The sequence below is a fragment of the Camelus dromedarius genome, chromosome 2 (genome assembly GCF_036321535.1).
Source record: "Camelus dromedarius isolate mCamDro1 chromosome 2, mCamDro1.pat, whole genome shotgun sequence".
In the NCBI taxonomy this organism is placed as follows: domain Eukaryota; kingdom Metazoa; phylum Chordata; class Mammalia; order Artiodactyla; family Camelidae; genus Camelus; species Camelus dromedarius.
This window is the reverse complement of record NC_087437.1, coordinates 119,732,299-119,744,961: the sequence shown is the minus strand read 5'-3', so window position 1 is coordinate 119,744,961 and position 12,663 is coordinate 119,732,299. Positions and strand designations below refer to the sequence as shown.

General features: G+C 52.4%; 1 protein-coding gene across 6 annotated transcripts in view; it reads right to left on the bottom strand.

The window, feature by feature from the left end:
* The window catches only part of SLC37A1 (solute carrier family 37 member 1), a 59,252-nt gene extending 46,972 nt beyond the window's left edge, over window positions 1–12,280 (bottom strand). Inside the window, exons 1-4 of one of the 6 annotated variants that reach the window (XM_031460126.2) lie at window positions 12,141–12,280; window positions 11,336–11,508; window positions 7,809–8,018; window positions 504–585 (exon numbers count right to left, since the gene is read on the bottom strand). In XM_031460126.2, the coding sequence (XP_031315986.1) occupies window positions 504–585; window positions 7,809–7,864 (138 nt within the window). In that variant the 5' untranslated portion in view covers window positions 7,865–8,018; window positions 11,336–11,508; window positions 12,141–12,280. Of the gene's footprint in view, window positions 1–503; window positions 586–7,808; window positions 8,019–11,217; window positions 11,646–12,140 lie in introns of those variants that run through there. The other 5 variants (XM_064476258.1, XM_064476237.1, XM_064476253.1 and 2 more) reach the window with 5 other exon arrangements.
* Between the last annotated feature and the right edge of the window lie 383 nt (window positions 12,281–12,663).

Below are 12,663 nucleotides of genomic sequence, written 5' to 3'. Positions count from 1 at the left end.
TGTCTACTTTAATCTTCTTTTCTCAAAGTCTAGTTAAATGCCTGCTTAACAACTTCCTGCCCACCCATCACTCAAACAGAAAAGCAGTGCTCCAAGAATAACGGAGAACCACCACGATGCCAGACTTGCGATCAAATCCAAATGATCACAGGGGCAATTTGGGGAACAATTTTAGATTGGATCTATTTGGAGGGAAAATTCACGCAAGACAGAATAAATATTTAATTAAGCTTCAAAATTCTGGAACCATCAACTAATAAAACTGAAAATATACTACCTCTGAAATTACAAGTCCTAAAAACATTTTAAAGATTTTAATTTCAGAAAAGAGAAACTAAAAACCAAAGCAGCAAAATAACTTGCTTCTCAGCAACCCATTTTCTCCACTCATCTTCTTACTCTGCCCCCACCCTCCCCTCGCCCCAGACTGGCTCTGAAGGTCACCAGCTCCTCACAGCATTCCAGGCAGGAAACGGAATCGAGGGCCGACAAGGGCTTCTTACCTTGACTATACTGATGGGCTTTCGAGATAAGTGAAAACTTGCATACAGCAAAAACGTCAGAATAAAAATGAAGGCTCTGTACCTGAAACACAAAACAGTGGCAGGGGATGGCATAAAATAACATAAGATGCGCTAAGAATACATTGCACTGCATTCTTAAATTTCCTTATGCTGTATGTTATTTATTCAATTCTGTATCAGGTACCCATCTTATTTATAATACTACTACAATATTATATTTTAAAAAGTGCCACTTTTACTTTGTCCAAACTCAAACTATTCAAATATTCATAGAAAAAAATCTAATCAGAGAGAAATCTGGGACACAGATGTACACGTGTTTACAAAGCAGACAAAAAGGAACGATTATTTGGTTTGTAACAAAAGTAACTGCAGGTGACTCAGATGCCTCTATCCCGGGCATTTAAGATCATATTTATTTTTTACCTTTTAGCTTCTGTGCAACTTTCTAGAAGGACACAAGCCAGGCAGAAGTATAAACATTTCACTGACCTCAGTGAGAACAACTCAGTGATGCTGACAAGCCATGAATAAGGCCACTGACATAAAAAGTCCTGCCCGAAGCCCTGCTGCCCTTCTCGGCGTACGCGGAAAGCAGCTCAGACAGAAGTGCTGAGATGTATGGGAGACTCCAGAAAAGAGGCCACTTTAGTAAGAAGATAAAAGTTTGTTCCAGTCTAAACGTGTGAATCACTCCATAGAAAAACAATCCTTAGGGGAAGAAAACAGATCAGGAGGAAAAAGGATTTGGCCAGAGATCACGACAAGGGGCTCCCACCAGGAAGGCAGGCCCTCTGTGTCCTGGGGTGCAGCCTCCAACCCTGAGGAACCCAGCCTGCTCTGGCCCAGAAAGGCCAGTGACTCTTGAACTGCACACTGGCTGAAATGGATAATTACCCACAGCGGGGGCAGCGCCGGGGGACTGGACGGAGGCAGCGCCCTCGCTGTGCGAGGAGCCAGGTCCCCGGATCAGCTCATTCTAAGGCCCTGACGAGGAGGGACCCTTCCTCCTTTCTGCCCACATTTTCAATGTTGTGATTCACTTCTCAAGGGCAGCTTTCTGTAACTAACAGATTCCTACGGGTCTCTGCCTCTCTGGCCACCAGAAAAGGTAGGAGTTAAATATTTCCAGATTTAAAAAAAAAAGGTCATATTTCAGGTGGGAAAAAAGGGTTGGGACTCAAACCTACCATCGCGGCAGCAGCCGCGCGGAGTGAAAGGAAACCCCTCATAGGTTGCCCGGCTCTCGGTGAGCGCCTGCTAAGTGAATAAGGAAACGCACCCCCGTGCTCTCTTCTTCATCGGGGAAATTTACTGATGGCTTTTCTAGGATTCTTTGTGATTCAGCCCGAACCCGTGAACAGTTAGGAAACAAAGTGCAACTATTAAAAAATGTGTCTCCTCCCTCTCAGAGAGCAGAGTCCATGCAGGCACAGCGGGCCTGTCACTGGAGCCCAGGCCTTCATCCTCATGCTCTGAAAACCCTTCATTTGGACGGGCGGGGCTGCGGCCCTGGGCTTGAAGCTCCCTGTCTCCGCCCGTCACTCCTGTGTGCCGCCTTAGGAAGACCCTGGGCCACCGAGCTTTCAACGCCCAGATTCCCAGCCCACAGCCAGACTCAGGGCCACCTCCCCACTCCTCGCTAGGGCTCGCGGAGGACCCACCTGGGTGCAGAGTTCCCATCTCCCATCCCCACAGGAAGAATGGAACAGCTCTCTGACTGGTCACCTCCAGCCCCTCCCAGATCAGTCCAAGGGAAGAACCTAGCGCCCGCAAGGACGCGGGGTGCTGCCAATCCACAGGTGTGTTATCGACCAGGAGAACCTGAATTCCATGACCACCCGGCTCGGCAGGGTTTTGAGAGGGTGTCTCTACTTAAACAGGCCTGGAGCGGAGCGGGGCGGAGCGGGGCGGGGGCGGGGGCGGGGGGTGGCACGCAGGGGTCAAGCGTGTGCTTAGCATGCACGACGTCCCAGGTTCAGTCCCCAGGACCTCCCTTAAAACTGTAAATGAATGAATGAATGAATAAATAATAAATAAACCTAAAAAATAAATAAGTAAATGGCCCTTGGATTCATGGCCTCCACTCTACCCAGACATAAGCAGAATATTCCATTGATAAACATTCTAGTTTTATTAAGTATTTTTAATGTACTTATTAAATAGGATAAATAAACCCAGAAACGAAGAGCTCCTCTGCGTGCCTAGGTGAGTCTGAAGAGCCCTGGGACCCTAGCACACCTGCATCCCGAGGCCGTCAGGGCCGTCAGGGTCACCGGGGCCGAGCAGCCGCCCCTGGGTCTCTGCCTCCTTCTCCGCCGGCTGGGCCTGCACGCGGTGCTCACCCGCACAGAGCCCACGGGGTGGAAGCGGAAGCAGTCCCCACACCTGCTCCTGGCAGGGGGAGGCCGAGCTGAAGCACACACCATGGATGCCCCAGGACACTGAGGGCCACAGAGCGGAACACCTGCCTCTGGACATATTCTGGTCAGTTTTGTGTGGAAGTGAAACACCTTGATGAAGAAGAGTACCCAGCTGCCTGTCAGCAGGGTTCCCTGAGGGAGGCTGTTCTGCAGAATCAGGGCAAAGGGTCAACCCACACTGCAGCCTGGAATCTTCCTAGAGATAGGACCCGTGGGTGCGAAAGCGGAAGCCAGTGTCAGGCCAGCTCTGCGTCCTCTATTTCCATATCCATCCTTCCTCCCTCACTCTCCCTGTCTTATTACGTAGGACTTGGGGAGAGGGGAGGAGCCAGCCGCTAGAGGTTGAATTTTCCCTTCCAGAAGGTCTACACACCGGTCGCTTTAAACCACAGAGCCACGCTGTCGGGCTGGCGCCCTCCTGGTGGCCGTGTTGACACGTCTGCACCCGCGCAGACGTCTCACTTGTGTGGGATTATCCTGGTTCATGAAGAGGAAAGTCCCAAACACCCTCCTGAGGCCTTTCCCGCTTTGTAATTCTGTTCTCATCTGCTTTCTTCCTTTATCATTTATGAAGCAAGGATTTTGGGTATTTGTTTCCTTTTATCCGTCTTGTACTGGGGTGAATACCGTTTCCCAAAATTAACGTCCGCCATAAACTTTAGAACGTGATTGTATTTGGAAACAGGGTCTTGCAGATGTAATTAGTTAGTCTGAGGTCATACTTAACTCATGTGTGACCTCAGATCCACCGGGATCCTGAATCCAGTTAGAGGCCCTTATCGCACGCCACGGGGAGACACGGAGGCAGATAGGGAGGAAGGCCATGTGATGGTGGGGGCAGAGCAAAGCGAGGAAGGCTGAGCACCGCCAGCAGCCGCCAGACAGGGGTGAGGCAAGAGGCGCTCTTCCCTCAGGCCTTCTGTGGGAGCAGGCCCTGCTGACCCCTGACCTCACACTTCCGCCTTCCAGAACCACGAGAAAACAAATTCCTGCTGTTTTAAGCCACCAGTTTGTGGACTTTGCTATAGTAGTCCTAGGAAACTCATGAAATCCAGTATTTTACTTTTTGTCTTGTGTTACATTAAACTTGTGAATATTAAGCAAGTAAAATTAAAAATGAATTATTTAATCTTTTCCTTCATCAGTTTCCACTCACCTTCTGCAGTTATGCCTAACAATAGGTAGCATTCTCTGTATCTACAAATACTACAAGAATAGTATTTGGGTTAATCCCATGTTTCTAGCAAAAAAAGTCCATCTCAGCAATGCCCCTTCACAGCCTCCACAGAAATGTTCCTGAGTGACACACGCATCCCCAGACAGACAGCAGCCCGCTCCCGGCTAGGAGACTCAAGGGACAATATCCGCTTCCTTATCTGAGTATTATTTCTCTCAGTCACATGGAAATAAGAAGTAAAAAAATGCTTTAGAGGACAGTTACTGAACAGCATAACTTGGCACAGAAGTTAGTAAAAAAAAAAAAAATCCTTAATTTAGGAACAATGAAACCACACACCCTGTGACACGAGCCCCTTCAGAGCACCCCAAAGGAGGGCCATGGCGTCAGTGAGTTAGCACTGACCGCTTGGTTCAGGGGCTCTCTGCCACATCTCCCCTCAGTGAAGCCACCATTCTTCCCTCTAGCAGTTAACAAGGAATTTGTGGGAACATACTTGGAGAACAGACATCCTATTCCTCCAACGTTCTCCCAATGGTGTGTGTCCGCTAATGACCCTTGCCTAAACCAAGCATGCCTGATGGTCACAGATGGCGGTGTCCCAAGCTGGACACTCCTGCTCCACTTAGGGGCTGGAATTCTACCTTGGGAAAGAGCTTCCTTCCTCCCATTTGTGCATTAATTTAGGTATAGCAGCAGGGACTCACTAGATTCTTGTTTTATTCAATGGGCTATAATCCATTACTCGGATCATTTATTTAAAGTTTCATCCTCGATTTGGCCAGTGGGGGCCCATTCATTTTTAAGTACTTCCTTATTTTCTGGCACAAGATATTCCAGGCTCATCTCACTTTCCCTATGAGCCCCAAGGAAACAGCCCCAGTGCTGACATCATCCTAGTATCCAAGGATGCCTGCCTGGATCCTTCAGTGGGAAATGGTACATAGAAACCAAGATCCAACACCAAGTGTGCTCAGTGCTGCTGGGGTGTTGCTGCTCCCAGGGCCTCTCAGCAGGGCAGAAAGAGGGCATATTACACACACACACACACACACACACCCCAAATACATACACAACACACCCTCCAATATACACACATGCTCACCACATACACACCCACACACCCACAGCCACATGTATTTCTCCCTCTATTCTCTCTCCAGGTCTTCTTGATACCTTTCACTCCAGTCCAACACCACATGATTCATCCCGTCCCTCCCCCATCAATTTCTGTAACCTCGTCAACATCAGTGAGAAGCTGTCACCTTTCTGTCATATTTCTGACAAAATGCATAATTTGAATCTAACCATGAGGAAATACCAGACACACCCAAAACAAGGGACAGTCTATAAAATAAATGGCTTTATCCTTCAAAAGCGGCAAGCTCCTGGAAGGCAAAGAAAGGCTGAGAAACAGTTCCAGTTGAAAGGAGACTAAACCCACAGAACAACTAAATGCAGCATGAGACGCTGGACTAGCTCCTGCGCCAGGAATAAACTCTACAAAAGACATTATTGAGCATTTGACATAACGTTGAATATGGACTGTTGATTAGATAATAGCATTATATCAGCACTAAATGTCCTGATTTTGCCCTTTGTGAGCAGTTATAGGAGAGTGTCTCGTTCACAGGAAACTCACACTGAAGTGTTCAGAAATAAAACAGCATAATGTCTGTAACCTGCTCTCAGATGGTTCAGGAAAAAATGTGTGTGTGTGTGTGTGTTGGTCTGCCAGCTGAGCCCAGGCCCAGGGCTGGACGGGACGCATTTCCTCTGCTCTAGGCTCACGCTACTCAAGACTCGGAGTCCCAGGAGAGAGGCCAGCAGCCCACTGTGGGTCCTCTCCCACTCCTGCTGGACCTGGGCTGTGGAGGCAGGCCACGGGAAAGGAGCCTGGAGGGCCTCCATCGCTGCTGTGATGGTTGGAAAATCCGGAGACCCCACCCACGGACCACAACTGTGCACAAAGGTGGGGAGTCAGTTCCCCGAAGGGGACCAAAGTGCTGTGAGGAAGGGGCAATGCGCGCTGGGCAGAAAAACATGTAAAGTGTTCTACGCAGGAATGTTAAAGGCAATTCTCTTCCAAGGAAGCTGAGATCAAGAAAGGTTAAGTCACTTTTAAAAGTCAGAGAGCAAGTCTGAGGTGGAGCTGGAACAGAAATGAAGATGAAGACTATGTCCTTGCTACCCAGAGTGTGGTCTGCGTCACCCAGGAAACGCAGCACCCAGGCTCCACCCAGACCCACTGAGCCAGGATCCCCACTCCCACGAGTTTCAGGTGGTTCACATGCGCACTAAAATTTGAGAAGCACTGCTCTATCTCTGTAGGTCTCAACCTTAAAAAGAAAAGGGGGGAAAGAATTTGTGATTATAGGAGCTCTTTGTAACATTCTTATAATTTTCTTCCTGTGAGTTTGAAAACTGTATCTAAATGAAGTTACAAGACAAGGTAAAGATAAACACTCATAAATAACAGGTGAGTGTTTAACCACGTGCGGCTTGATTAGCAGTAGACAGGAGACGAGCCAACACGCGAACTGCTCTGAAAGAACCAGGCACCTGAAGTCACAGTCGGGAGCCTTGGGGTGAGCCCCCAAGCAGCCTCAGCCTGAGAGGCTGCAGAGCGTGCTGGCCAGATGGAGACCGGGGGTCCGGGACACGCCGCTGCGGCATGGAAGGTATTTTGAGCAGAAAACGCTTGAGTTCCTGAGATCTCTCATCTGCCTAAAAACAGAGCCTCCTGAAAGAACTCAGCTGTCGTAGGTCCCCCCTGGGAGCACCCAGGGGGGGCTGAGGCTACAGGGATGAGAAGTGTTCACACCACAGTCGTGACCCCCTCCTAGCTCCCATCTATTCTAAGGGCGCGTTTACTTTTCCCAAAAGTCATTTGTTATCCCAAAGGTGCCTTTCTCCTCCTCTCCGCCTCCTCATCCCTGTATATAAGATGGTACAGAAGCCCTAAATTCTAAGGTCCCTTGGAGTCACAATTTTCTATAAACGCCCACACACACATGCTTAATTCTGTCTTTTTTCTTGTGAATCTGTCTTTTGTCAGTTTAATTCACATACCCCCAATCATTCAAGCTAAAGGGTGGAGGAAAAATTTTTCCTTGCAGCAGAGATGAGCAGGAGAGGAAAACCACTGAGACTGTGGGTCAGAGACCAGATGGCCTGAGACCCCGCTCCCACCACCTGCTTCCTCTGCGGAAAGGTGAGTCACGAATCCCCCGTGAGACGGACTCTCCGAGCACGACAGGAGAGGCGCTCGCTGAACAGAGCGCACGTTCCGGCCTGCGTCCACCTGGTCCAGGTTTCATTTTCTCTCTGAAGGTTCTGGCCCCGCGAGGCCAGTCACTGAGCTCAGAGGGAACACGCTTCACCCACAGCCACGCCATAACCCTGCTGGTCGCCAGCGCTCATTTATCTGTGGCGACCAGGATTATTTTCTGTAGACCAGAAACCACTGAAAACCTCAAATGAGCCCAAAGGCTGTCTGTCACTTCCAGAACCAAAGACGGACAGCTCCACGCTGCTCGCGCTCAGCCTCACCGCCGATCTGCACGTCGGCAGTGGCGGGCGGCCGGCCACCCACCTGCGTTCTATAACCGAGCTGGGCGGGCCGAGGGGCGCTGGCGGCCCGGGGGCCCTCACCCACGAGGGGCACCGGGCCAAAGCACTCACCACTGATCCCTGGAGAACGAGATGATGAAGCGGATGCCAGGGGGAAGTCGGGCCATTGATGTCCCGCTGACCACGGAGCGCTGGTCGCAAAACAAGGTGCTTCATTAACAGGTTACTACCCCAGCTCCAAGGGGCTCTCTCGTGCCACGGCAGTTAGCTCAGGCTGGAACGCGCGTACAGACGTCTTCCTTCCAGCAGAGGCTCGGCTCCCTATACGGAGGAGGAGGTGTGGAAAAGTCAGGTGTTCTGACAATGGCACCGTCGGAGCCCCTGGCAGAAGTCCCCCGCCCCCGCCCCCCGCGTTGTTGCCAGCCTGGAGCGAGGCTGGGCTGCCAGCGCCACGGGGAGAGCCCACCGGGGGAGCCCCTCGGGGGAGAGCGTCTGCCCTCTGGGCAGCTTGTTCAAAGATCACTGAGATGAATTTCACATGATGTTCTGATGATATATAAAAAAGAACCGTGGAATTCAGCTCCATCTGAAGGTCTCTAGAGATCAACCCATTCACTCTTAACCACAACACTCTGCAGAACTACACTGACGTTCACATGAAGCCTCGTGTGCCCAGTGGTTACATCGTGCACTCAGTCTCCAGAATGCCAGGGAACCGGCCATGCTTGATTCCACCTGCTGTGGACCAGGCCACCTTTGAGTCACAATAACAGAGAGGAACGCAGGCCTGGACAAGATGACAGGTCATCAAACCGATCATCTGACTGTGGCTTTGCAACTGAGTCTAAATGCATGCAGTGCTGTGGGAATGAACTTCACCTCGTACTTGCCTCCTCATTTCTCACTCCTGTGGTCACCTCACTGGAAAACGGCCCCATTCTGAAGCTTGGGCTGAAGGCAGAGCAAGACAAGAGGAAACGGGCAGAGAGGTGTGAGAGCTGAAAAGGGCCCCAGCACACCAGGCAGGCCCGGTCTCCTGCCCCAAAACCAACTTCATGACTTGGGTGAGTTTTCAGTTTTTCTCCCATGCTCAGCAACGAGGAATCTTTTGGACCAACACATTAAATGACCGCACCAGTGCAGGCAGGAACGCGGACTGTTCTATGTTAACACGCACTGAGAATCCGCAGGTTATATAATGTTTTTAAAGAAAGCTACTTTTGACTAAACATTAACCCCGACTTAAAGCTGAAATGTACTCAGTGACACTAAACAACTTCCTTGGGGTTAACAGACAAGTAATAGCAAATAGCTCCAAATATTCCTAAGTGCCTGCATCTTCCCGATTAAAATGGGCTCTCCATGTTCACTGCTGCCCTCCCTCCTGAGTGAGCTTTCAAATGCACCTTTCGAAGCTTTCATAATTACCCCCCCCATCTCTTCTCAGGGAGGCAGGGAGGCCCCCTCTGCTCCCGCCAGCCAGCCAGCCCACCCAGCCTCCACCCCCACCGAGGCCTTAACTATGACACGGCTTCTACTCTTCATTCCACCTGGAGTGCCACCTGCCCCTGCAGCTAACCCCAGGCTGGGTAACCCCAGGCATGTCCCCTGAACTTTCTGCTCCTTCACCTGCCCAAGCTAAAAATGAGGGATGATGGCACCGTCACTTCAGGGTTGTTATAAAGATGAAAGGCACAATCCACAGAAAGCCCTTGGCACAGAGCCTGGTGTGCAGCACATGCTCAGTGAACAGCAGCTGGTCTTGTCCTCAGGAAGAATTCAGGAGCAGAAGGCGCGGGACTGCAGGTGACTGCCTCGGTCCCATTCCCTGGTTCAGAGCCCAGCACACAGCAAGTGCTCAAGACGTGTGCTGAACAGAGTTCCACAAATGCTTCAAAACTGGTTTTGCTCAAATCTCTAGATTAAAAAAAATTCTACTAATATTCTGCTCAAAATGAGTGGGCTCCAGTTTGGGCCTAAATACACTTTGAGAAATAATTTTGCGATGATGACTGGAAAGGATTTGGTCTAAATTTTACACTGCCTGAAAATGGATGGTCAGAGTCAAATTTCTTCCTCTGTCCAAACACTGCTTCTCTAGGTACTGCTTGTCTGGAAGTATTCTATTGCCATGTACTAAATCAACTCATCAATAAACCTCAATTCAATTCTGGTAAAATCTGTAACTTAAGAAAAATCCAGAAGAAACCGGAAAACCAGCAGGAAAAAAAAAATCTTAATTTCCTTTTAAAACAATGGGAGTTCTTTCCCCTGTAAAATGGATGAACTCAAGTACTATAAATTCTCACCATGAGTGCAATTAAAATGTGTAAACATAATGGTTTTCCATGTGGGACATTGAGAGCTCAGTTTAATGAGGCCCCTCCCTCCAAAGCCTGGATGGTACCCATGGAGAATCATTCCAGCGAGAGCTGGGCAGGACCTCTGAGGTCATCAGTGGTGACTCCATGCTCTCCTGCAAGCTCCACAGGAACCTGGAGGCAGAGGCGGGACACACGCCTCAGACCCGTGAGGCCAGGTGGCCTGGGTCAGCTGGACACTGTGGGGCAAATCAGGTTGGTCCAGTTTCCCGCAGTCCCCTCCTCCCTCCGGCTCACCTCCTGCAAATAGAGGGCAGCAGAACTGGAGCAAATTCCTGGGTTTAAACCCTATTTTCAGCACATACCCCAAGCACATAAAAAGAAGACTTTTTAAAAAAGGTTCTTAATAGGTGCCCCTGGAACTCACCTGGAGGGACAAGGGTCAGAATACCCAGTTTCATTCTACCGTCAAAGAGAGCAACTTCAGAAACACCCCATTAGAGCATCTCTATTACAAGCGGTAAAGTGCAGTTTTTATACCCATCTTCCAAAAGAGCCCAACCTGACGTGCACCTGTATGACTGCAAAGTGCAATGACCAGAGGGAGATGGCCCCACCCTCGCACACTGCCTGGGGAAGAGTGCCCGTGTACCTGCTGGAGAAAATGAGACTCAAAAGCAAACAATGGGAGTAACGCTGGGAGGGCCTTCCCAGAACTGAAGCGCTGCTGTAAATAACCAAAGCAGCCCCGGCATATTTTAAACAATCTACTTAAAGACAAAGCTTTAAAAGTGCATCTTATCTTACTTTGAGGCAACAGGGGCAGGGGAGATGCATGTTTCCCAAACAAGCTCTCATGCACTTTTCTTTTTGCAGAGAAAGAGAGAGAATACAACTTCCCTTCTAGAGAAAACACTTTCTGTGGTTTGTGCTTTAAAGGCTCGAGGCAATATTAAAGGTTAATGACAACAGCCACCACCTCCTTCCCCGGCTTACACACGAAAAGGGACCCTCCATCTGTACCACTTTGTCCCACCAACAAAGAGAACCTCAAGGCGGTGTGCACAAAACAGAACCTGCAAATGCAGTTCCAAAACTACGTGGTGAAACACTGGAGGTCTAGAGCCCTGGGTTGACAAGGTTGATCTTAAAAGACATTGAAGAAGGAGCAACGGGGGAGAATAATCTAATCCAGTTACCAGCTCAAACAACGGCACACAATTCAAATCCAAGGGCAGGTGGGCACGTTCCAGGCAGTGAGCTCAGGGAGACTCAAGGAAAGGCCGGCTTCGGAATTCCACCTTGAGAAATTCAAACCTGGCGGTGGAGTAAGGGGCTTTCCAGTGTCCTGTTCCCACGCCTAGGTCACAGGTCACCAGGATCAGCAGCGTGGCCGCCGAGGCAGGGAGGGCAGGAGGCTGGGAGAAGGAGGAAAAAGGAGCCTGACGGTTGGTGCCCAGAGGCTGGGTGACTTTCTGACGCTTTAAGTCCTGTAAATCCAGAAGGACGCTGTCAGTTGTGTTGGCCAAGAGGCTCACGGGCTCCGGGAATGAGCTGCGCAACAGACAAACAACCCGAAGGCCCAAGGTGCCGGAGCTCGATTCGCCCGGACGGCTCCTGCGCCGGCTCCTCCCCGCCGGCGGGTCCCCGGAGGTGGACCTGGCGGGCACGCCCACGTCCCCGCCGCCCAGCCGACCGCGCGCCGCGCCTCTCTAGATCCCCGGCTGCGCTGTCACCGCGGCCGGGGCGGGCTGGGGAGGGGACCCGGCAGGACAGCTCAGCTCGCCCCTGCCCGGGGCTCCGGTGGGCGGCTGCCGGCCCGGCACCGGCTCCCCTGCCTCCGCTTGCCGGGTCTGGGGCCGCCCGGCCGCTCCTCTAGACCCCTCGCTGCAAAGATGCCCTCAGCCAGGGGAGCGCGGGACCGCCCCGGCCCCGGCCCCGGCCCACGACGAGCACAAAGACGGGCCAGCAGCCCGCAGAAGGCCGCCCCACGGCATCCCCGCCCGCCGCCCGCGGTGGCAGGTGCTGCGCGGCCCCGGCGCCCGGGCCCGGCCGCCCGGCAGGCGCGGAGCGGTGTCCGCGCCGCCGCGTCCCCCGCCCCGTCCCGGTCCCCGCGCCTCACCTGCGCCGCCCAGGCCCGCACACCGCCGCCCGGCCCGGCCGCCGCGGGCGCTTCCTGCTCGCGACTTCCTGGGGCGGCGCGCCCAGGCCCCGCCGGCCCTTTCACTTCCCTGCGGCCCGCGGGGCGCCCGGCCGGGCGGCGGCTCGGCCCCTCCCCCTCCGGCCCGTCCCCGGCGCGTCCCCTCCCCGGTCCTCCCGCGGCCCCGGAGCGCGCCCAGGGTCCCAGGCAGCCCGGGGACGCCGGGACGGGGCGCCCCCACGCGGAGCGGCGCGGCCCGCTCGCCGGCTGTTGGGTCTCCAGGCCATCGCCGCTCGGGAGTCTTCCCCGCGGTCCCCGTCCCCGCACCTGCCTGCGGGTGCCCGGGGCGGACTGGCATGTTCGCCACTGCCCAAAGGGGAGCTCCCCAACGGCGCTTTGTCCTCAAGGTAGGTCCCTCCCAACAGCGGCACTGCGATGCTTCCCGGGAAGGGACCTGCGCTAAGGGGCGTCTGCCTCGGCCTCCAGGACTTTATTCTTCTTAGGG